Raw genomic sequence first — 26,356 nt, 5'->3', positions numbered from 1 at the left:
CATGCCATTGGTTGATCCAATGTTGCTATTGTCGGATGCTAAAACATGTTCGCTCCCCAATGTTTGCTATTTCAGCGTAATCAACTGCATTCAGTTGGCTTACATATTGTTGTCTCTGCATGGTAATAGAAATATGTTAGCATCCATAAAATTACATGCTTTCCATATAGGCCTAAGTGTAAAAAAACAAAAGCTTCCTAGTCCTGAAAATAACTGTTCCCTTTCACTCAACTTTATTGAAAGTTACATCCAATTTCTGTGATCTATTGGGGGAAACAATCACTATTATATGGGAACATTACTACTGACTAAGCAGACAAAGTCCATGTGCAATGAGTTATAAAAAAATTGAATTGATACAATGGCGTTCTCAAGGTTGCAACTTAATCTTAGTGAATTGGTCGCTGTCCAGTCTCCCCATTTACCCCTTCACGGGTTTACATTGGGTGAATCTGTCTCCCCCTCCTGTCTCGTTCTCTTTTCTTTCCTTTATTATTTTCCACTCAGTTTCTCGCGGTTTAAAATGGCGGCGTTGAGCAGCGCCGAGTCCCCACCGGCCGTCTTCAACGGAGACACTATGAACCGCAATCCGGCGCGGGACCCGGGACTGGACGATCTGGGTGCGGGGCTCGAAGCCGCCTGTACCGGAGGAGCGGCGATGCCCGAATGTCAACAAGACATTCCCGAGGAGGTACAATGGGGGAGTCGGGGTTGAAGGAGAGAGCTCGGCTGATGAGCGGAGCTGGGCTGGATGGAGATCATTTGGAAACACCGGCTGTAATGCGGATCGTGGGGGATGCAATGCATTGTAGGGGGCGAGATGATGCACAAATATATAGTCGAGCAAATGCGGATACATATGCATATTCGCAAGGTGCATTTCCGAATGACGCCATTTATAATTCTCTCCCGTTTTCAATGCAGTTTTCTGAGCCTATGTTTATCAGAAGGCCTGTCCGTTTTTCATTGGCTTTGGTTTAATTTAGCTCAGGCAGGCCAACTCGATAGCTCAATAACGAGCAAACTACAGATCGAACCATATTGCATTGTTTTGTTTTATATCCTTTGTGTCACCAGCTGGCGCGAGCTGCGAATCTGCTTTCAAATGCATTTAAATTTAAATCTGTAGCGATGTCATTGTGCTTGTACACGATCCCTGCGTTGCACCGAAAATAAATAAATATTATATATATATATATATATATATATATATATATATATATATATATATATATATATAGGGCTGTCAATTTGTAATCGAATTAATTACATGGTTTTCCGATTAATTAATAGCGATAAATCGCATTTAATCACATATACATATATTTTCTGAGAAAGCCCCTCATTTAACAATAATTCAATATATAATGATGAAATAATGATACATAGTTATCTTTAAATATAAATATATATAAAATAAAATAAATATCCAGATAATTAAAATTACATTCTTGTGGCAGAAGAGTAAGACAATACAAAAAGCGGCTTTATAATACAATGTATTGTTTACTACCATATTATTGATCATAAGCCAATCATTGGCATACAGTTCACAGCAATCCATTTCACAAGTGAATTTGTCAATCAGTTGGAGGTTTATAATGAGGCTTGTTTAAGGACCCGTCAATGTACACCTGCTTCAGACATGCTTGTGTAGCGTCTTGGGTGCGTTGCATCATAAACATACATTTTTAGGTCACTGTGTCAAGTTAAATAGTTTAATACTTAGAACTCATCTTGAGATCTCTTAGTTTTGATTTGCGCTCCAAGTGTTTTGAACGCAAGAACGTTACGCATGTCTGTGTTGTTCTGTCTTTTCTTCACTGTATAAACTGCGCATTGCAACAGAGCTGAAGTTTCACTTACTGCCCTCTAGAGTAAACAGGTGGTACTACAAGCTTGCATTTCTCAGGAATCTTCCATATAATAATAATTCCGTATTAATTGCATAAATGTTTTTTAACGTGTTATTTTTAGTCAAATTAATCGCACTGAATTAATGTGTTAAATTGACAGCCTTAAAATTTATATATATATATACTTCAAAGTTTTGACACCCAGCAAGGTGCATGTGTGCACAAATCACCTGTTCTACTATAACAGGCCTTCTCTATTACAGAAACGCACAGCTCACCTGTTTCGCTGGTAGACTAGTAGGATTAAAGACTAGGTTGTGCAAGTTATCGTTATGTGAATGCTTAGTGGTAATTAGATTAATTTTACTGGTGGCTTACTGTGCTATACTGTCTGATTATGCTTGTGCTTCTCATAATATTAATTGTATATTTATGTAAAATTAGGTAGTTTTTTTTTTAATTCATGTTTTTCATGCACTCTTGGTGAATATTGGTGTATGGTTTGATTATGAAACACAGTCCATAAAACTCATTCCCTTTGATTTGTTGTATTGTCAGCTAGATGCATTTGTTTGATTTCAGGGATTGTAAGCATGACTGTTTTAAGCAACACAAATTGTGTATTTAAGGTATACATTTTATCATGTGTTTTCTGGGAATAGAACCCACATTCTTGTTGTTGCTAGATTTGCTACAGGAACACTGCAGTATGAATATTAAGGATAAGTTGTGGATAGCAATGCAAGTATTTCACATGCATTGTGCTAATTTAAACTGTCTTGTTTTTATTGCATCATGTTGAAAACATGCGGTCTATTACTACATGGGGTTTGCATTAAAAGTGAGGCCTCTAACAAATGTCTGTCAAAACAAAAACTGTCAGGAGACAATCACAACAGTTTCATCCTTGTCATGGGTACCTTTTGAACAGGATGCTGTAAATTCCATTTCTTGCACTCATTTGATTAGAAGAGCCAGTTTTTCTGTGGCATTGATTAAAATCAAGTGCCTGCTTGATTCTTGGAATGTAGGATTTTTAATCAGAACTCAAGTTAGATGCACTTAAAAATGCTATTTCCTTGGAGGCCGTAGAGGCATTCCAAGTTTCTTGCCAGTCTCCTGGAAAATTATTTCTCTCAACAGCAATTATAATGAACTGTACCTGTAAAGTTATGCAGTACCATCAAATTGTGTTTACTTGGCTGGGACTTTTCCAGTGAACTTTGAGAATGATTAGCCTACGTTTTATGATGCTTCTTGAATTTCTTTGCAAAATTGAAAAATGTTTATTGGCTATTTGAAACAAGTGCATTGCTTGTGCATTTGCAGAAGAAATGCAATGCAAAATGGGCTGATAGCCACCCAGCTGCGAGCCTCCCAGCATTTAGATTAATTTTGTCTTTCTAATTAAAGTTCTGTTGACATTGTCAAGTTTATATAGTTGCGTACTGCGATGCTAGTTAACATGTGAAGTCTGTAGCATTGGAAGGTTTGAAATTGCAGTTGCGAACAATAATCATCTCAGGCCCGGCAGAGGTTTTAAAAGTGTTTCTGGCATGAACTGAAATAAAACATTTAAAAAACTTTCAACAGCCCCAAAAAATGTGTATCATCTCCTGATTTGTTTGAACAATATCTGAAAGATGATTCTTTAAATCAGATTTTTTTTTTATCAGAATTTAATATGCAGAAACTACATAGAAACTATACTTATAGAAACTATAAGTAAGCCGTTCATGGGTCAGCTCGCCTGAAAATGGTTAACACTGTGGCTTGGTTGTTAACATTGTTGACACTGTCAAAACAGCTTTGTTTGAGCATCCCAAACCAGCCTGACATAGCATCATTGCAACCAATGGTGTGAGTTTGTGGCTGAACTAACTGTTTGTTCAGTGGAAGACTGTAGTGACCTCCTGATTGAATTTTTTTTCAATTCTGTTTTTCGATGCAAATGTCGCAGAAATTTTACACTTCACCTTTAGCTTTGGAGTTGCACAAGCGGTGGGAAAATTGGAAGAATTTTTTAAGGTTGCAGAAATAGCACTGTTTAAATTGTACCTTAGGTTAATGGATCTAGATATGTTTGTTTTAAGCTACGTAAACACTGCCAGCGAAATTGCATGCAACACCGACACCATCCCATTCATTTTCTATGAGAGCTGGCGTGGGCACCAGATGTGGGCATGTCCAGCGACGTGACAAAGTTGAGACAAGTTTAAATTTATTCAAACGAAGAGCGACTTACGGAAGTGACAGCCAATACGAGAGAAGACTGTAGAGCTCACGTGATCCTCCTCTCTCTCTCAGCTCCTGCAGTAATGGAAAGATCAGGGGACCCACCCTCTGCAGCAGCTCATCAAGCTGGGTCCTGCCAAGCCTGAAGTACTGCTGGAACCGGACTTCATCCAGCCACAGCTCCTACACCAGCCGGTGGTACTCACCGTGCTGAGTCCGAGATTTAATGGTTTTGTGGACTCAGACAGCCCGCCGTTTGCGTTTTCACCACAGATAAACAGCCGCTGTGGCAAAGAGCACGCCTTGTTTCTCGTTCATCTTTGATATAAAGCATTTTATGTACTGATTCCATTTATATTTAGTCTTTTCCCTCCAAAATGTTTGTTTTTAGTGGCAAGAAAACTGATTCGCTGTCAACAGCAATGGAACGTCATCCGTGAATGTCATTTATAAACGTTACTAGGTAACCAGTAGTGGGAACGCCCACTAGCGACCTAACCGCCAGCCACTGGCGACCTGCAGTGACAAAGTCACTGGCAGTGTGAACTCAGCTTTACAGCTGATATATTTGATTGCTGATACATAGGACTGTCATCTGGGCTGAGAAACTGAATTTGAATTTTTACCTTAAATATTACCAAAATAAATAAATTAATTTAAAATTTCCATCAGATTTTTTTAATTGATGTTGTTTCCTTTGTCCAAAACTAAACTTGTTAAAGTTGTGTGCGAGTTTTAGTTGTTTCATATTCTCAAATGTTAAGTAAAAAGTAAAACAAGGGGTGGAAACCACTTCAATAGACAGTGGTATGTTAACATGGTGTTACCCTAGACTCAAGCAAGCTTAATAATAATGGCAATACAACTGTGTTTTTCCTTCGTTACAGTAGTAATCTTCCCTGATGGCAGTGTAATTTAGCTGAACTCAGTGGTAAACGGAGCACAACAAAATGGAACAGAATGCGATTTTGAGACACACATTTTCAAATTCACACCAAACGCTTTTGCAACCACCCAGTTTGCAAATTGTTTTCTGTGTAAACACATGCTAGATGAACGTTTTTGATTGTTTCAGTGTGTTTTGTTGTTTATTAAGTGTCTCGTACAGAAGCGCTGTTTTATAGATGCCACGTCAAGTTAAGAAGAACTTCAACCTTAAAAACACGGTTTTAGGCACCTGCTTTCGTTTTTTGTTGTATTTTCCACTGCATCTAGTCTTTTATAGATGCAGCCCTTTATCAAAAATTTTATGCACCGTGTTAGTTTTCAAAGGCGTGTTTTTTCCCCCTTAAATTCAATGAATATTAAAAATATTGTCAGGGCTAGATATAAAAGGCCATGTCTATATTTTGCATCTGTTTGCATGCAGTAACTTTTACACATTTTCTCTGGACAGGGCGTACAATGTTAGTTTTTACAGCTTGGTGAAGAAGACAACTAACAATCACTGTTTATCAGATTTAGCGCAAGCATGGGTCCCTCGCTATGCTGTGGTGTAGTTAAAATGTCTTTGCTCAAACGCATGCCCAATCAAAGGAGTGTTATCGAAAAAAGGAAGCTGGGGAAATTTTGGTTTGCTAACGCCTAAATAATTTATTTTCTTTGCAGATATGGAACATCAAACAGATGATTAAGCTAACCCAAGAGCACATAGAAGCCCTTTTAGATAAGTTTGGGGGAGAACACAATCCACCGTCTATATACCTTGAGGTGAGTTGGTTAGAGAAAGAGCTGCTCTCATTAGTTGTGGTGTGACATGTTTATTAATGCTTTGGCAATGAAAATATGGTGTGTTTTAAAATTCCATAGGTACCTGCTGTTATAAATAGAGACTATCATAAATGATAAGTGACCAGAATTTGACACCATGTCATGGATCTTGGCATAAACATTTGTTGTATGCTTGGATGCAGACACTTTTCTCAAGTTATTTTGTTTCGTTTTGGTTTTGTTTTGCTCCTGTTTTGCTTTCAGACCAAAATTTATTGCAACACTGTTAGTTGCAGTCGCTCTGTGATTATCATGAGTGTCTATTCAGTGTAATCAAGATTCTGGCAAATGATCTCACTAGTGTTTGAAATTTTAGAGCAATTGCATATGCTTTCATCTTGCTTTGAATTCAAAGGACGAAGAGATCTGATGAAGCCCTCTTTTTGAGCAATATCCAACACACCCACTGTAAAATTGCCCCTCTTGTATATGCAATAACAGCTAATGCATTTCTGCACACATAACCTAAAATCTGTATAATTTTTAAACATTCAAAACAGATGATCATTTATGTGAAAGGTAAGTATTGATGACTGATTTATATGCCACAGGCCTATGAGGAGTACACAAGTAAGCTGGATGCATTACAACAGCGGGAACAGCAGCTTTTGGAGGCCATAGGAAATGGGACAGAGTTCTGCTCCTCGCCAACCCCCATCCTGATGGATGTGAAGGGGCAGGGCGCCCAGAGCATCCCCTCTGCTCCAAACACCTTGGCTGTCCTGCAGACCCCCACTGACCCAACACGAGGCAATCCCCGCTCACCCCAAAAACCCATTGTAAGGGTTTTCCTGCCCAACAAACAGAGGACAGTGGTGAGTTGAAGTTTGTTGTTACTAGTTGCTGGACACTTGGTCCTGTTTTGCTTTTACATGTACAAAAAGCTGTTTCCATGGTCAATAAAAACCTGGAAATATCAGGGAATTATAAAAATTGTGATTTCAAGGCCTGTGGAAAGGTCAGTGATACAATCCTAAAAATCATGGAAAAGTCATGGACATTTCTACAAAGAAAGAAAATGCTCTCATCAGCTAGATTTTTCTCTTTGTTTAAAGTAAAATTAGCTGGAACACCATAGGGAATTCTGATATATGAGCAATTCGTCCTTCTGGGTCAGTGAATAGGCCAAAACAGTTCACAATTTGGACTGAATTATTCTTGAGCTAATTGGTCTAAATCAAAAAGATAAAAATAAAAAAAATCAGTATCCTGCAATCCCAAATGACTGGAAACATGGAAAAGTCGTGAAATTTCATTGGTCAAAAATGGTGTGAACCTTGATTATTTCTAGGTAGGTGGATCAAAAAATATATGGGCAAACTAGTTGTTTGTTGGATCGCAAGTCATTTGCTTGTGAATCAAACTACACTGGTCATGCTATATGTTTGTTGTTGAATGCAATCAGAATGGACTCTTTTCACACTTGCGGGTTTTGGAACGTGGAAGTATACGACTGCATGTTAAACTTCGATAGCAGTTTAGTGGGAGACCACGGCAAATATCGTTTTTGCCTTCCCATTTGCTCTAACATCAAAAGAAAATGGCAAAAATCGCGTTTCCACTACTTTTCAAATAAATAAATAAAAAATTAGAGCAATGGATTACGATAGTCAGAAGAGAGAAGATGGTAAATTTAATGTCACTTTGCTAAATAAGGTGGAAACGCACCATCACGTCCTGCAAAAAGGGTCCATTGGAACTCAATAGAAAGATGTGTTGTCAATGCACAATGATTTTTATAAGCTTTGTATAATTCATAACAGTCGGTCTCTTTCATCATGTTTAAATAAGACTGCAAAACTCACAACTTGACTTAAACATAATCTATTTTGCTTATTTGCACCATAGATTTAGCATTTTGAATATTTTTTGTGTTCTGTCCACATCTGTGAAAGAATGCAGACAACTGGTTCTGAACAAGAAATGGTTCTCTATTCCCAGCCTGACTGTCAAAATGTTTTGACGATACTTCACAGTACTTGTCAGACAGGGCTTCAGAAATAACTTTTTGAAAATTATTTCCGTTCTGACCATATTGTAGAGCTGTTGGAGACTAAGTGAAATGAGCAAATCTAGGTGACCCCCTTTACTTTGATTCAGCTTGTCTCTGTTGGTTTTGCAAAGTGAAGCTGCGATGTAAAAAGAAATCAAATGTGCCCAGACATAACTACAGACAAGGGAGTCTCAGACTTTCTGTAAGGAGAGAGGAGAGCTACATTTGTGTAAGTGGTCGTCTCATCTGTGTGTGTGTCAGGTCCCAGCTCGTTGTGGGATGAGTGTGAGAGACTCGTTGAAGAAGGCTCTGATGATGCGAGGGTTGATCCCAGAATGCTGCGCGGTCTACAGGATTCAGGATGGGTAATAACTGTTGTTATGCAGACAATTACTAGTGCGACTAATGCTAATGAGTAATAAGCCCACCCAGGACACATACTAATGTCTTCTTTAAATGTATACCATAAAATGAATGCCATTGTTACTGCAAACTGTATTTCATAGTTCTTTACACTGTCCCACCCACAATAGGGAGAAGAAGCCCATTGGCTGGGACACAGACATTTCCTGGTTGACGGGGGAAGAGCTTCATGTTGAGGTTTTAGAGAATGTGCCACTGACGACTCATAATTTTGTGAGTATGATGAAACTGACCACAAACTTTGGCTCAAGATGAATCAGAAATTACCCAAAAAGTATGAAGTAAGAGCCAACGGTTTTGCCAGTTTTATTCAGAATGACAGGACCCACCATAGGTGTGGTCATTAGCACTGGGTAAAAATATAAATTTTCTTATGCATCGCAATCCTCATTCTTAAATGCCAAGAATGATCTTTTACTCTATGTGCAGCCCTCTTCTTCAACAAGAGGAACTCACTCGTATTTACAACCAAATTTTGCGCTATGCAACTATAAACCTCTATGGTTATCCACTGGCTGGTAAATGTTCTGAATTCACCCACCAGTGATTGTGTAGTATAGTGGAGAAGAAGTTCAGCACCGAGATCCTTTCATTTTTGAGAGTAAAAGTTTGGTTTGACTCGGTCCGATCAATGTGTCCAAAAACATAAATCCACACAATCCATTTGTCTTTCTGTTCTTTACAGCCAGTTGTTAACAAAAAAAAATAAAAAATAAGCATTTAATTCTAATCACACATACTGTAGCACTGATGAGGTAAAGCCTTTCGATTCCTCTCTCATTAATATGTGCTCATTTACAGAAGCTCTTTACAGAACAGCTGGATTTCTTAAACAGACAGTATCATTTTATAGCACCTGTTCAGAAAACACACGTAAATACTTATCATGTAAATGGTAAAAATTATGCTTGTAAACAATAAACATGTAAGAAAATATAATATATGCAATATACCCAAACCTCGAGTTGGAAAGTTCTAAAGGAAGTGTTAGGTAGAATGTTAGCCTCAGTCGCCATCTACTCTACTCGGTGAAAGAGACTAAGACTAACAAAATGCCTCACATCTCCTTTTTTGTTTCACTGAAGATAGAAAGTCATACATGTTTTGAACTTTTAGGGTGAACTATCCCTTTAATTAAACTGATTTTTCTGTAAAAAGATAATGTCTTTGAGATATGAAAATGTTCATGTCCTTGGTCTGAACCATGACCGCTGTTATGATGGCTGTTGGCAGGTGCGAAAGACTTTCTTCACACTGGCCTTCTGTGATTTCTGCCGGAAGCTGCTGTTTCAGGGATTCCGCTGTCAGACTTGTGGCTACAAGTTCCACCAGCGCTGCAGTACGGAGGTCCCACTCATGTGTGTCAACTACGATCAGCTGGAGTGAGTCTTCATGGGTGATTTGATCAAATTCTGTATTGTATTACCTCATTGTCACAAAAGGGTGAAAGTTCACTCGCATATATAAGGTAACTTTTTTTTATTTATTTTTAACAAAATATTTTGCATATTGTGTGTAGATACATATATATATATATATATATATATATATTACACCGATCAGACACAACATTAAAACCACCTGCCCCTACTAGTGTAGGTCCTCTTTGTTCCGCCAAAACAGTGCCAATCCGTATCTTAGAAGAGCATTCTGAGATTCTATTCTTCTTAACACAATTGTACAGAGTGGTTATCTGAGTTACTGTTGACTTTGTCAGTTCGAAACAGTTTGGTCATTCTCTGTTGACATCTCATCAACAAGGCGTTTCTATCTACAGGACTTCCTCTCACTGGATGCTTTTTGTTTTTGGCACCATTCAGTGTAAATTTTAGAGACTTGTGTGTGAAATTCCCAGGAGATCATCAGTTACAGAAATACTCAAACCAGCTCGTCTGGCACCAACAATCATCCATCCGATTATAATATCAGCCAATCGGCTGATCAAAATTCTGATATGGGTCAGGAGCTTCAGTTAATGTTCACATCAACCATCAGAATGGGGGAAAAAACTGATTTTGACCGTGGCATGATGTTTTGTGCCAGACGGGCTAGTTTGATGTCTGTGTAAAAGTTTTTCAAATTATTTTTCAAAATAAATGTTTTATGCTCTGGGTAATGATCAAGCATTATTGATTTTCTACTGATTTAAATATTTTACTTGTTTTTTTGTACTATTCTTTTTTTACTGTTCAGTTTACTGTTGGCATCAAAATTTCTGGTGCATCACCCCATTACCCAGGAGGAGTTGTCATCAGAGGGCACGACCCCTGTGTCAGAGATGTGCCCCTCCCTCCCTCCATCTTCTGGGTAAGACACTGGACTATGGGTGTAACAATTCACTAATTTTCTCGATGCATCAATTACAATTCATGCCAATTCATTTACAACAAACTTAATTTTTGCATAAAGAAACGTTAGCAAAAAATCTAATAAACCTCTGTTCTGTTCTTAACGTTTATTGATTCTTTTCCCGAGCAGTTTTCAGAGACTTTCGAGCACCCTATTTTGATCTCTCCGCCTGATGGCCACTGACTATCACATGTGGCAAATAACACTCTTATAACACTCAAAGCACTCTTCTCTAGAGTGAAAATATAGTGTCATTTAAAATTGGGATATCCAAGCCTGAAAAAAATCATGCAAATTAATAAAATCTTATACTTCACAGTTATAGAGTGAAATAGGGAATACGGAAGAACTTTTCTTGTTATGCTCAACTCTAAAAAAAAAATAAATAATTATTGGCACCTTGCACACTTTGTTGTGTTACAAGTTGCTTTTGAATGGGTTTTTAATGTGTTTTCAAGCTACTTTTGGTGCAATAAACAATCTTAAGTAGTTTATCTTGCTTTTTCATGCTTAAAGGGATAGTTCACACAAAAATGTAAATTCTCTCATGATATACTCACCCTCCTGGCATCCAAGATGTGCATGACTTACTCTCTTTTGCTGAAAACAAGTGAAGATTTTTAGTAGAACGTTTAAGCTCTGTAGCTCCTCACAATGCAAGTGAATGGGTACCAAAATTATGAAGCTCCAAAATCCACATAAAGGGAGTACAAAAGTAATCCTGTGGAAAGTCCTTTTTTATCATAAATTCTCCTCCCTGCCAAATTGGGGGCGTTTTGCACAAAGAATATGAATCACCAAAAACATATGAAGAAGAATGTGAAAAGTTAAGGGAAGTGGAGATTGACTGAGCTGTGAGGATAATTAAAAGGAAAAAGGATTTAAATATTGATCTGTTTGTCACCCAGACCTATCATATCACTTCAGAAGATATGGATTTTGTATTGTATGAACCTACAGAGCTGAAATATTCTACTAAAAATCTTTGTTTTGTTCAGCAGATGAAAGAAAGTCATAGACATCTTGGATGGCATGAGGGTGAGAAATTGATGAGAGAATTTTCATTTTGGGGTGAACGAACCCTTTAAGACATATTAGGGGAAATATTTTAAGAATACCATAAATGCGTAAAGATGCTGACTACTACCACTGGAGTCACAAGTTCAAATCCAGGGCATGCTGAGTGATGCCAGTCAGGTCTTCTAACAACCATATTGGCCCGGTTGCTAGGGAGAGTACAGTCACATGGGGTAACCTCCTCATGGTCGCCATAATGAGATTCTTGCTCTCGGTTGGGCACATGGTGAGTTATGCGTGGATGCCACGGAGAATAGCTTGAAGCCTTCACATGCAATATGTCTCTGCGGTAATGCGCTCAACAAGCCACGTGATAAGATCCTCCGTCATCCGGATTGAGGCGAGTCAATACACCACCACGAGGACTAAGAGTGGATTGGGAATTGGGCATTCTAAATTGGGGAGAAAAGATTAAAAAATGACGGAATCTAATCATTAATCAAATCGAATTTCATTGACTTGAATTGAATCATTCTGACTTTGCAAAAAATTGCTTTGGAATCGAATCCAAAACCTATGAAATGTGAATCGAATCGATTCGCTTTCAACCCAAAGATTCACACTACTGCACGGGACTCCCCTGTTGTTCACATATTAGCGTACTGTGCATTGTCCCAAATCTGGTATTCCTAAGAATTTGGACAAGACTTGTCCCAATTTAAAAGTCGGCAGATTTATTTACTGCATTATTTTATGGAAATTGACGCTGGGCTCCTGTCTGTGTTTCATTTAGGTCTCTGTGCCATCCTACTGTGTCCCCATCCAAATCCATTCCCATCCCACAGCCCTTCAGACCCGGAGAGGAGGACCACCGCAACCAGTTTGGCCAGAGGGATCGCTCATCCTCCGCCCCTAATGTGCATCTCAACACCATTGAACCGGTCAACATCGATGTGAGAACTGAAAGATGCACACATAGTTACAAGCAGTTATTCTGTTCTATAAAGCTCTAAATGGGTAACTGACAAAATATCCATGATCTTTGATAGATTTTAGGTAAAAAATTTTATGAATCATAAGAAAATGTTTATATTTTAGGTGCTCTGACTGGTCACCATTTCTTTTAGAGCATTACTTCACACAAAAATGAAAATGTTGTCATTATTTATTCACTCTAATGTTGTTCAAAACCATATGACTTTCTTAAGTGGAAAACAAAATAAGGTGGAATGCAGAATTTAGGGGACTGACAGCCTCAGTCACCATTCACTTTGATTGGAAAAAAAAAAAAAAAACTGCAATTAAAGTGAATTGTGAATGAGGCTAACATTCTGCCTAACAACGGTTTTTGTTTTTCATGAAATAAAGTAAGCCATACATGTTTGAAACGACTTGAGGGTGAGTAAATGGTGGCTGAACTAAGTTTTTCCAAGTTAAGTCTTAATAAGCATTTCATATTAACTACCCAAAAATGTCATACTGGACATTACAAGGGTCTTTGAAACCTTTTGAACAGTTTTGGTAATATTGTGGATAAACAAATGGAAACAGTAGTCCCTGTTAATCTGTGTTATTCTGGTGCAGGATTTGATTCGTGATCAAGGCTTACCAAGGTCAGATGGAGGTAAGAGATCTTGCAAACGTAAAACATACTCTCAGATACATAGGGTTCAAATTGCTTTCCTCATCCCATGTCTTTGTGCTGTCTCTGTGTCATTGGCTTTAGAAGTTTGGGATAGCTGTTCCATTTCACTCAGTCTGCCTGTCAAGCTGACATCCCAATAGACCATTCTCTTCCCCCGTCTGCTTTGTGAATTGCTTCTGCCCATTTCTTTATCAATAGCAGCCTGCTCTAAACTACTAATTCCTGATCAATGCTTATAACACCTGTTCTTTCTGTTTGAGCGGTGCTCCAAAAACTGTCCTGGAAAAATACAACTCCGTTTAAAGGGATAGTTCACTCAAAAATACAATTCTGTCATTATTTACTTACCCACGTGTTGTTTCAAACCCGTAAGACTTTCTATCTTTTGTTGAAATGCAAAAAGAGATTCTATGTGAAATGGGTTTTGGAGCTGTTAAGTCTAACGAATTACAAAATTAACAAAAAAAGCACCTTAAAAGTCTCAAAATTAGTCCATGCGACTTTTGTAGTATATTCACTTAATCATGTCATAGCTTAGTGCCACGGTTTTCAAACTGGGAGGTGCCAGAGCATGTCAGGGGAGGCGTGGAGATTGATAATTTCACCAAGTAAAATAAAAAGGTACTTGGTGAAATTACAATAAAAATTTATTGTATACAATAAAATTATTTAATCAAAATATTTAAAATAGATAACATGCATATCATGCGAAAGCGCATCTATATATCAAATCTCTCAGCTCGGACTCAGGCAACTCTTGCTCAAAACTGGACGTGCGCTCTCAAATAAACTACGCTACTCTACATTTGCAAACCTAATATAAAGCCACACAGCTCCGCCTCTGTTCATTCATATTCTGCTTCTGCAGACGTGTTATATCAAGGAAGAAACAATACAGGAGTTGGAGTTATCAGCTCATCAATTGGCAGGTAACTTTTCTTTTTTTTGTTTTTTTTTTAATGCAGCAAATTCGTATTGTAAGAATTATATTCTGATGCTCGCTGATGATGGCATGGTCTTGTACATTTGGCGGGGGGGGGTTGGCTTTGAAAATTCCTGGCTTCGTGTAATGAACAGAACTGAAGTCATTATTCATTGAAAATCTTGGCCAAAGCTATAGCTCGTCTCTTCAAAGCTATAGTTCGTCTCTTCTTCCTTGCCATGTTCGTACTGTCAATGATAGTTTGTACTTGTGCATCTGTTTAGAGTTTCTCCTCGCTAATGTTGCATTTTACTCACTCTGACAGTGTAAAAAACTGTCAACATAATGCAAAATATTTTCCAGATAATATTTTAATTATTTATTTTTTGGGTATATTTTAATTAATTTTATTTATTTGTAATTTACAAATATATATGTGTATATATGTATATACATATATACATACGTGTGTGTGTGTGTGTGTGTACTGTGTTTCTTCTGCTCAAAACTTCAAACTTAATTCTCTGTCTGCTCGTATGAATGTAACACATTATAAGAAAGCGTTTCACCGCTGTTCAAATGCACTTTGGACCGCAACATTTATATAGATAAATGTTTTCCATCTGAAAAGACTAAATGTTAAATTAAACAAATGACAATAAAATTCAAAGTAATCTCTTCAGTAATCAAAATACTTTTTGAATGTAATTGTATTCTAAATGCCAATGATTTAAATTGTAACTGTAGTGTATCGTTCCAGAATGCTATTCTTCTCACCACAATTGTACAGTTTTGTTTGAGTGGTTATCTGAGTTACCGTAGACTTTGTCAGTTCTAACCAGTCTGGCCATTCTCTGTTGACCTCTCTCATCAACAAAGCATTTCCGTCCACAGAACTGCCACTCACTGGATGTTTTTTTTTTGTTTGTTTATGGCAACATCCTGAGTAAATTCTAGAGAATGTTGTTTGTGCATCCTTGCAATTACCTAATCAGCCAATCGTGGGGCAGCAGTGCAGTGCATAAAATCATGCAGATACCTTCAGATAATGTTCTCATCAACCATCAGAATGGGGAAAAATGTGATCTCAGTTATTTGGACTGTGGCATTATTGTTTGAATTTCCGTAACTGCTGATCTCCTGTGATTTTTCACACACAACAGTCTCTAGAATTTACTCCGAATGGTGCCAAAAACAATAAACATCCAGTGAGTGGCAGTTCTTCAGATGGAAACGCCTTGTTGATGAGAGAGGTCAACAGAGAATGGCCAGACTGGTTAGAACTGACAAAGTCTACGGTAACTCGTATAACTGCTCTGTACAATTGTGGTGAGAAGAATAGCATCCTGGAACGATAACGATAAAGAAATGCACAGTGACACACACATTATGATTCATTAAGTCACGAGCCATCACGTTATAATCTAGCTGCAGCAAGCACATGCTTGAGGGACAAGCGACCCCACGTGTGCATCAGTTGGGTGCAATCTCCTCAGATCGGGATACGCGACTCATAGAAGAGGTGCTGACCGCACAGAGAAATGCCAGTTTCGGAGTTTGTATTTATTTACATGATCTGCTTCCTTATTATTTCAACTTTTATAAAGCTATAACGCATTACATTTCTGCATTAAAGATGTAATGCCAGGGTTTTTCCTTTTAAGATGCTAGACACACAAGTTTTGCTCAAAAAAATAATAATAATTAATTAAAGCCAATTTTTTATTTTGTAAACAATATTATATCACACTTAATATTCTCTTACACACTATAAATATTATTGATCTTACATGAAGATATACAGCTGCCTTTATATTTTAAGAATGGGTTCCTTCGCATGAAGATAATCATATTTCAGGGTCCTTGGCATAAAAAGATTTTAAATCCCCTGGTATAGACCACTTTCATTGTGCTTTTTTGTCATTTTTGGAGCTTGACAGCTCCTGTCCCCATTCCCTTTCTCTATAAAAGAGCAATAGGAACATTCTACCTAATATCTCTCTTAATATTCCACGAAAGAAAGAAAGTCTTGCAAGTTTGGAACAAAATAAGGGTGAGTAAATTATTGCTGGATTTTCATGGATATTGCTGGAAATGTTCCTTTGAAGGATAGACGGCATACCATAACAAAGAAAAACTGGCTCTATATCATCTAAACTTCACTTGATATTCTCTAAACAACCTTTTGAGATTAGACACAGTATTTTGGTAGAGGGAGACAGGAAGTGAACCTGAGCTTCAGGGCCAGTGATCCCGTGTCTGTCTCTCTCCCCCTGCAGCCCCCTCGCAACACCCAGCCCGCTGCTTGAGGAAGAACCGAACGAGGACCTCAAGCCCCCTTCTGTCCTCTCACCCCAATGACATTGTCTTTGATTTTGAGCCTGAGCCAGTGTTCAGAGGTAGCTAGGCCTGTGTGCGTCGCTGTGTCAAACACCTTGTCTCGTCCTCTGCTTGTTTGTCTGTCGGTCTATCACCTTGTGTGTTTTGTTGATGTGGTTCACTCCCTCTTTTTTTTAATTCTGACTTTCTCTGTGAAAACTCAAACAATAATTTTCACTGACATTTGCTACACTCACTTTGCCTTGAAGTTAACACTATATTAACAAATTTAGTTTTATAAAACGGCACGGAACTCATTTCCAAAGGTCAAGTCTGGCTCTGTCCCCTTCTTTTTAAACGGAGATCGCTTTATGCTATTGCTTTTTGTTGCCAGTCTCCTCATCTCCGGGGCCCATCTTAGGCCCCAAACATGCTTAATACACTAGGGCTGCACGATTGTGACAAAAATATTAATTGTTGATTATTTCCCTTGATGGCGCAGTTGCGAATTTAATTTGGTTCTTAATTTACCGTCATTATAATTTATTTGCATAAATAAATAAGGCAAAGAAAGCGAGCCTGTCTGTGATTGGTTACAATGTTCCAACTGCAAAAAACATTGCAAATAGAAAAATTTGATGCAACTTAAGTAATCCTAAATGGAATGCTGTCATTGACACCTCACAATTAGTTAATTGTGGCATCTATAATTGTAAATGCAAATTTTTTGCTTTATTATTCAACTAGTTGTGCAGAAAGCACAATTTGCAACTGTTTGCAAGTACATTAACACAAACGCAAGCTCAATTTCACTTGTTGTGATCTGAAAAGAGTCAGGCCTGAACCCATCTTCTGGTCAGCCCTAAATTATTTCATACATTTTAACATATTTCACAAATGCTCTTTGTGCATAGCATCTCTTTATCGAATCTGTTGGACCTTGAATAAAAAAAACGCAATGCAAGTACATGTTGAATTTTAAGTGTTTCCACATGGGGCAGTGCAGTAGAAAACGCCACTCAAATTAAATGTAATAGTTCAGTTTAATTCACATAAACTCTTCTATTGTGAGTCAACTACTATTATTGCGTTATTAACAGTTTGAAGAGAATCTTGTTCAGAGAGTTTAAGCTTGATAAAGTGTTGACTTGTTTAAAGCTAGCTACCTGAATAATAACACATCCTATTTAACGACGCAACAGTCAATGGTAACTCCATCGCCCCCTAGTGGACTACGGGTTTAACACCACTGTAACTCAAAAACACATTGTGTACAGCAGCACACTTGTAATGCGGAGGTCAAGCATTCACGTTCACATTTGCATTTCTTTTCTTACTGATCTGTGTGTCATGGGTTAATTTTAGACTGCTGGTAACTCAATGAAAGCTAGTTTTGGTGATACTATTAGATTTTGAAACCTTGGCCACTTGGCATAGGAATGGGATCTGGCTCAGGATAGTATGTTATTCTCCATTTGCAGCATGCATCACTCAAAGCCCCCGTTTCACACTGTATCCTTGTATTATCTCCCCTATGTGACTTTATACTTTAAGATTTTATTCCTTTCTTTTCTCTCTCCTTTCTTTTTACCTGTGTCGCTTTCCTTCTTTATTTAAAAAAAAAAAAAAAGATTTTGCTTCTATATATGTCCAGTTAAAGTCTTTATAATTTGTTTCTCAATCTCTCCAAATACCAGCCTCCACAACAGGCCTGTCGGCCACACCTCCTGCCTCCCTTCCTGGTTGCCTGTCCAATGTAAAGTTGTCGAAATCACCGTGCCAGCCGAGGGAGCGGAAGCCATCGTCTTCATCTGAGGACCGCAATAAAATGGTGAGGAGCTTTAGCGGTAGGCTTGACCAAGAATCTCTCTGACCTCAGTGGATCTTATAGTCAAGGTCTGAGGTCATTGTGTAGAATTTAAATTTGAAATGGTTTTCTCTTTTGCTTGGAAGAAAACTCTAGGTCGACGGGACTCAAGCGATGATTGGGAGATCTCAGAAGGTCAGATCACCCTGGGTCAGAGGATAGGATCTGGTTCCTTTGGAACAGTCTACAAGGGAAAGTGGCATGGTGGGTCTTGCAAAAATTTGATCTGAATGTCTTCAGATTAGATTGCAATACTGTTTATAAAGTGTGTGTCTTCCTCTTCCTCATAGGTGATGTGGCGGTAAAGATGTTGAATGTCACAGCTCCCACTCCACAACAACTGCAGGCCTTTAAGAATGAAGTGGGTGTCCTCAGGTACGATAAGCCCAGAACCGCTCATAAATTCTGTTTCTTTTGTTTTCTTTTTTATCATTTATCAATGCAGTTACCCATCTGGAATATATATATTAAAAAAAATATATATATATATATATATATATATATATATATATATATATATATATATATATATATATGTTATGTTTTTATTTATTTATTGTTTATAATGTTTATTTCCATTTGTGGAAAGTGCTCGATTTGCTGTTTTGTAGATGTAGTGCTTCAAACTTTACACCCCATTTATGGAAAATAAAAATGTCATAACATAATCATACATTTCTTTTTGTCTCCTGCAGGAAAACCCGCCATGTGAATATCCTGCTCTTCATGGGCTACACCACCAAACCCCAGCTGGCTATTGTTACACAGTGGTGTGAAGGCTCAAGTCTCTACCACCACCTGCACATCATCGAGACCAAGTTTGAGATGATCAAGCTGATTGACATCGCCCGCCAAACGGCTCAAGGCATGGAGTGAGTCACTGAATCAGCAAATGCATGTTCTTCAGTTAAGAAACTCCTATTATGGCGGTGTAATGTTTATGAAGAAAAAATGTGCACAGAAAGATTGGAATGAACTGCTAATGCAACTCATCTAAATGTTGAATCATCTAAAAACATTTCCACAGCTATCTTCATGCCAAGTCCATCATCCATAGAGATCTGAAGAGCAACAGTATCCTTTGAACTGCAAACTGGTCAGCTGCAATAAATGATCTGGTTTGAATTAGTGGTTGACTGCTAGTGGATTTTGTCGAAGGTGGAAAAGGCTGATATCCGATTTAGCGGCCAATGATTTAAAAAATCAAATCTGTTCATAGAATGTTTTTTTTTACTAACTATTATGGACACATACATGGAGGCTAGTGTAAAATTAATAAAATCCCAAAGTTTATTGTGCAACCGACATCCCAATAATGACTAGATGAAAATGAAGATTTGGTACATAATGCAGGATTTTTAAATATAAACAAGCCCAAAATACACCAGTGTCTCTTATTTTTTTAATGACAGACTTTGCTCAATTAAAAAACTATTGTCAACAGTCAGCATAGATTTTTGCCGATAACTGATCGTTCAAAAATGCAACTATCGACACTGATTAATCTGTAAAACTGATATATCAGTCTACCTCTAGTTTAAATTAATTAATTTAAGTGACTCATGCCAAATTTAATTATTTTAGGCAAAGGGCTAGGACCGGGGTCAAGCCATGAGAATATATAATTTTTTCCAGCTGTGTTATGCTCATAAAGCACCATGCTATATTTTTTTTATTTATTTGTAACCGATTCTAGTAAACATTGAACTGTATATGAAATACCCAATGACGTACAGTAAGTGTTCGCAGATGCTCTTTTGGAATATCTGCCTTAATACCACCTTCCAAGATATCTTCTTGCACGAGGACCTGACAGTAAAGATTGGTGATTTCGGTCTGGCTACAGTGAAGTCCCGCTGGAGTGGCTCACACCAATTTGAGCAGCTTTCTGGCTCGATCTTGTGGATGGTGCGTATCATGGGCAGTAAAGGTCTTTACCTCTTTTTGTCATTGCAATTGTCTTCTGTCTGATTCTATTTAAAATTGGGCTTCGGCTTGCAAGATTCATTAATCTGCATTGACACTTGTGATGATGAAGCCTTGCAGTTAAAGATCTGGGGTGGTAACGGAAAGGTTTTGGGTTCAAACCCCAAAAGGGCTGATTCATGATCTATTACCATTTGTGCCTTTAATCAAAGCACTTAAAGGGATAGTTCACTCAAGAATAAAAATTCTCTCAACATTTACTTACCCTCATGCCATCCCAGAAGGCATTCTTCTGTTGAATGCAAGCAAAGATTTTAAGAATTTCTCAGCTCTGCAGGTTCATACAATGCAAGTGAATGGGTACCATAAGTTTGATGCTCCAAAAAGCACATAAAGCCATCATAAAAGTAAACCGTACAACTCCAGTTTTATAATCCATTTCTTCAGAAGTGTTATGATAGGTGTGGGTGAAAAACAGATCCATATTTAAGTCCATTTTTTTATGGACGCAGAATATGCATGCAGAATGTGAATCGCCAAAAACACAAGAAGAAGATTGTGAAAGTGGAGATTAAAGTGGAGATTGATTGAGCAGGGAGGAGAATTTATAGTAAAAAGGAATTAAATATTAATCTGTATCTCACCAACACCTATCATAACACTTCTGAAGATATAGATTTAACCACTTGAGTCTTATGGATTATATTTATGCTGACTTATGTGATTTTGAATCTTCAAAATGTGATCGGCACCCATGCACTTACATTGTATGAACTGAAAGAGCTGAGAAATTCTTCTAAAAACTTCCTTTGAGTTCAGCAGATGAAAGAAAGTCATACACATCTGGGATGGCAAAAAGTGAGTAAATGATGAGAATTTTCATTTTTGGGTGAGCAATTCCCTTAACTCAAAGTGAAAGCATCAGCTAAATGGCAAGTTTTCGCTTGCATCTTGACTGACACATTGGTCTTTTCCAGGCTCCGGAGGTGATCAGACTGCAGGATAAAAACCCTTATAGTTTCCAGTCAGATGTCTACGCATTTGGCATAGTGTTATATGAGCTTATGTCAGGGGCTCTGCCTTACTCAAACATCAACAACAGAGACCAGGTGAGCGCTTCATCCTTTTTTGAGGATGCTTGTAATATCAAAAGATGAACAGGTTGAAAAATTGGTCCAATGATTGTTGTTTGCCCTTTTGAATAGTATCTTTAGCCATTTTCTGCCTATAAACTTCTTATGCCTTAAACTATTGTTTGGTGTCTGTTATCATTTTCGAATGTTAATGTTATGCATGTCTACTATGCTGCAGCAAATGTGCAGAAATGGAAGAAATCAATTAATAAATCCCTCCCACTTCAGATTATCTTTATGGTTGGCCGGAGTTACCTTTCCCCCGACCTCAGCAAAGTGCGCAGTAATTGCCCCAAGGCCATGAAGAGACTTATGGCTGATTGTCTGAAGAAGAAGAGAGAGGAAAGACCACTTTTCCCTCAGGTATTGTTATGAACACCTGTCAGATCTCTGGATTCTCCATACAGTACACAGAGAAATGTGCTATGCCAGCAATCTGTTTAATAGCATGTAGTTTTATGTTGAGGTACATCACCACAAGATGGCAACAGAGTTGGCATCACAACATTTGAGATGGCAAAATTTTTATTTGGCTGATTCTAACCTATATAATGAACTTTACTATTCATGTGAGCATACTTTATATTGATATATTTTATATACTTTATACATACTTTATATATATATCTGGCTTTCAAAGTATCAACACAACACTGTAGTGTGGGAATATATTACGCTACAATTGCTGTAAATAATTTTTTTTGTTTACATTTTTGCTTTTTGCCAGATCCTGGCCTCCATTGAATTATTGGCACGCTCTCTGCCCAAGATCCACCGCAGCGCATCTGAGCCATCCTTGAACCGTGCTGGCTTCCAGACAGAGGATTTCAGCCTGTACGCCTGCGCTTCCCCCAAGACGCCCATTCAAGCTGGTGGCTATGGCAAGTACACACGCAAACAAACATTGTCTTTTGGCAGATTGATCAAATAATGGGTAAAAAAAGAAAGAAGAAAAATAAGTATTTCAGTAAAAATGTACAGTTGAACATTTGAAGTTAATTTAACACTCTGGAAATAGAAGGTGAAATTGAGCGCATTGCATCGTGAGACACATTGCTCATTGCTTTGTTGTGCACTACACGTTTTGCCAAATCTTGTAGGGATATTTTGTGCATAATGAAAATTGTCCACACTTTGCATATTGTATATATTATATATTCCGAATGGTTCCATTTTTTTCCTGATTCGCTTCTTTATTTCTCTCCTTTTAGGTGAATTTTCAGCGTTTAAATAGTGCTGCACATCCTCAAACGCCCTCCCTTGTCACTTTTTATGATGTCTCGTGTTCCTGCGGTGGGTTCATCCATAAACACAGAAAAGGACTTGTTTCAAAGAATGTGCTGTTTTCTTCCTCTTTACCCGAAGAGCTATGGCCTCAATGGAATTGCTTTTGTTTTATTTATTTTTTTAAAGGACTCTGCAGAGTGTCATTGCTGATTTCACAAATATACTGTCATAAACAGAAAATAGGACAACTCAATAAAGCAGCATAAAGGATGAATGACTGATATGCCAAACGAAACCCTGGTTACTGGAAGCAGAGGCAAAAAAAAATAAAGAATTGTTTGTAGTTGGAAAAAAATCTTGCACTGAAAAAAAGGAGGAGCGAGTTTGGGTTTTGCTGCCTGTGAAGAGGAAAGACTGAAATGGCACACTGATTTTGGAGCATAAGCCCCGCCTTTGCTCTGCCCCTTGAGGGGAAGAACACAGCACTGGCTAACCAGAAAACAGAATCCATGTTTGGACCATTAGCATATGATGAAAAAAATCCTTCATTGGACGGCATAAAGGGGAGGACATCAGGTCGCAGCCAATCATGGAGTATTGCAGGATGTCAGGCGATAACTTGAATGATATTAAGAAATGTTTCTTCCTCTTGCAATGGATTTATTACCTGTGATGTTGCCTTTGGCTGGATTTGCTAATAATACAGTTTTTTCTGTCTTTGGCCTTTTGTTTTCTCCTGGGTCTTAAGTTGTAGATAGACTGACTCGGGATGTTTCTTTCTACAGATATGGCTTGTAAGCAAGGGTAAATGAAGCAAGCATAGAAAGGTCACTGACCTCTTGACCAGCTATTCTAGAATGAAACATTAGGAGATTTTCTAAATTCTGTGCTTTTGTTTTTTTTGTCAAGGCAATCTCCAAGGAACCTAGTAGCTTTTTCATTTTATACAACTATATCAGAGAAACCAGATTAAATGATAAATGCCCCACACAAAGAACCCCGGGTAAATATACAGTATTTAGCCTCTGTTTAGAAGTGCATTTCTGGGGTGGATAAAAAATACTTCAAAGCTGTTTCTGTGTTCCTAAAGGATGCCTTGTGGTAGCTCAAGTTAATTTTCTGAATAAGGCAATCTTCATTGGAGCTGTCAAAGGTAATAATATTATTTGACTCTGAAGTTGCTTGTAGAACAAAAACCCAGTGTATAAAGCAAACACGATGCCTTATGAATTTCAGATGTGGGCAAAATATTTCTGTACTTGTATTTCACTGCAAGTTTCAAGTTTATGCTTTACTGTTGTTATGAGAAGCCATTCCTTTGAGTCCAAAATGGTTAAATTAAGTTATTTTTGTTCCATTCAGAAGTCCCATTGGGACTTCTGCATCGCTGGCGTTCATTCCGATACATTCGTTCACGGGTCATGGCTTTTTTTTTATCATTGTTTTCATGTTACAGACAGGCAGGCCTGCAAAGTTACATTAATTTATATTGCTTTAATTTTAATACTTTTTGTTTGGTGTTTCAAAACCTTTTGGAGTGGTGTGTGTATATATGCAATATATATATATATATATATATTTTCTCTCACTCGTTCTGTGATCGCTGAAATGGACCTTTCAAGCAGTGTGTCTGCACTTTGTAAAAATGACTGATGCAGATAAACAATTTGCCTTTTTAAAGACTAATATATTTTGTCATATTAAGAGGTTGAAGCATGGATTAAAGGATTCCTAAATGAAAAGCTTGGTAGGGCCATTGGACACTAAAAACCAAAGCTTGATCCAACATCCTTACGCCATCTCCGTCCACCTTTGCTATTGCTGGACAACTGGATCTTCAACCAAATTGTTTCACCCTATGATTTCCACAGACATCCTAAGCTCCCGTCCAACTCGCATAGTATCGAAACACTGGCTCTTCGTTTTTACGTGAACAAAGTGGTCTAAAGCTTTGGGCTGTGGTGACTCTAGCACTGTGTAGCCCTAAATTTCACCTGGACCTTGGACATGCCCTCGTTTGGAATAAATCAGTGCTTTTTTGTTTCTTTCAATGTTTATATTGAAACCTGCTATTGCGTCAGTGGCTTCGCTGCCACAGCCTACTTTTTTGTGTATGAAACAAACAAAAAAATGTCTTGCTTTTCACTTAAAATACAAATCCACAAAATGCTCGATAATACACTGATTACCGATTCTCTGGACTTGATCCGCCATTCGCGCTCCGTTACAAAAGCAAAGACACGTTTCTTGCTTTTATTCAGATGGATTTAATTATTTATTTTGTTTCTTTTTAATTATTTTTATAAGAAATATCAAGGGTTATGCTCTGTGAATCGGTTATTTGTTTAACACGCCACTTACCCTTAAGAGGAGATGCAAGTTTCTGCTTCATGACCCTGCTGGTTGTGGCAGTGGTCACTGCCCTGACATATACAGGATAGACATTTAAATGGACTTGGAGTGCCCCGTGTGTTGTGGGCTAAACAGTTCTCAAATTAAGCTGGCAAACCTAACATGGGTTGCATATAAAGATGTATTTTAAGAGTGCTGTATTTATTTTCTATTGGAATGTAACTGAAGATGGTCTGTATTTCTTTGGATTGCACCTTGTCTCTGGATACTTGGGGACATGCTTTGAGATCTCTCTCTCTCTCTCTGTATCCTCTAAACCAATTTTCCTCCAATCTTTTCTTTGTTTTTCATAAATTAGTTTCATCCAAACCCCTTTTTATTCGTTTTGCTTTTTAGGTCCCTCACCGGTCCTTTAACAGAAAACAAAACCTCCATGTCACATTCCTTTCTGTTGCCTTGCCTGCACTTTAAACCCCCGTGTAAGAACTTTCAAGTGAGAACGGTTATACAAATGTTTTGGGAGACTCTTTTCACCTGTAAATAGCTGTACAAAGAAAGTACTGTCCGTTTGCTAGGAGGCATGGAGCTAAAATCGATGAAATTACTTCATATGTTTCAACTTAAGAAATAAAGGTTAAGAGAAGACATTTTGATATATTTCAAATATTTCTGTGTAAACATATTTAAAACTGTATTATATAAAAGGAAAAAGAGCTTAATGTATTTGATGTGAATATGAAAAACTGATATATTAAAGACGTGCATGAAAACTGTCAACACTTCAACTGCATTTATTTTCGGTTTGGTTTCAATTCAGTGAGAAGCATTGCTTTTCAAAGGCACTTTGAAAGCTGATTTATCCTTAATGCAGGGTGACATTATTTTACAATTACACAATTTAACACTATATTTTTTTTGTTGTGATTTTTGCTTACAAAATAGATTTTCAAACTTGAGACCGTTTAGAAAATGTAAAGGCACTATTCTTCTTAAATGGTTGTGATGAGGAGTTGCCTTTAACTGGTTCTCTCTGTAACGCCCCTTTTTAACGCTTGACCTCTGCAAATTGTTTGTGACGGTCTACAAGAAGAGATGCTTTGTCATTTCTCCTATCTCTGAAGCCTGTTCGGATCTTTACATAAAAAAGAAAAGTTAGTGTGGTCAAAAGAACATTTTAAAGGTGTGATATTACAATTGTAAGTTATTGGACACTGCTTGTTGCTACATCTGTGGGTGAGTAACAAGTCTAAATATATTTGCAGAAATATTTTAAATTTATTGTTAATTTTAATTTTTATACTGGTGGCTGATGTATTATATAT

General features: G+C 37.7%; 1 protein-coding gene across 2 annotated transcripts; it reads left to right on the top strand.

The window, feature by feature from the left end:
• Positions 1-501: 501 nt before the first annotated feature.
• On the top strand, positions 502-25,916 carry LOC127639038 (serine/threonine-protein kinase B-raf-like). 2 transcript variants are annotated; one of them, XM_052120860.1, is made up of 20 exons: positions 502-691; positions 5,700-5,801; positions 6,413-6,676; positions 8,116-8,219; positions 8,388-8,490; positions 9,511-9,659; positions 10,471-10,584; positions 12,437-12,596; positions 13,228-13,267; positions 16,490-16,609; positions 18,227-18,360; positions 18,483-18,600; positions 18,687-18,771; positions 19,092-19,268; positions 19,424-19,470; positions 20,186-20,304; positions 21,300-21,431; positions 21,684-21,818; positions 22,183-22,336; positions 22,667-25,916. In XM_052120860.1, exons 1-20 carry the CDS (start codon positions 524-526, stop codon positions 22,687-22,689), a joined length of 2,448 nt encoding a protein of 815 aa, XP_051976820.1. In that variant the 5' UTR covers positions 502-523; the 3' UTR covers positions 22,690-25,916. The 2 variants fall into 2 exon arrangements, with proteins under 2 accessions (XP_051976820.1, XP_051976821.1); XM_052120861.1 differs by lacking the exon at positions 16,490-16,609.
• Positions 25,917-26,356: the final 440 nt, after the last annotated feature.

The sequence above is a fragment of the Xyrauchen texanus genome, chromosome 47, assembly GCF_025860055.1.
Source record: "Xyrauchen texanus isolate HMW12.3.18 chromosome 47, RBS_HiC_50CHRs, whole genome shotgun sequence".
Taxonomy (NCBI): domain Eukaryota; kingdom Metazoa; phylum Chordata; class Actinopteri; order Cypriniformes; family Catostomidae; genus Xyrauchen; species Xyrauchen texanus.
Note: the sequence above shows the minus strand (reverse complement) of the source record. Positions and strands in the feature narration are given on the sequence as shown.

Coding starts and splice junctions, on each gene's coding strand:
- LOC127639038 (XM_052120860.1), top strand. CDS start 524: ATGGCGGCGTTGAGCAGCGCCGAGTCCCCACCGGCCGTCTTCAACGGA. Junction 6,677..8,115: donor CCAACAAACAGAGGACAGTG/GTGAGTTGAAGT, acceptor TGTGTGTGTCAG/GTCCCAGCTCGTTGTGGGAT. Junction 8,491..9,510: donor CACTGACGACTCATAATTTT/GTGAGTATGATG, acceptor GGCTGTTGGCAG/GTGCGAAAGACTTTCTTCAC.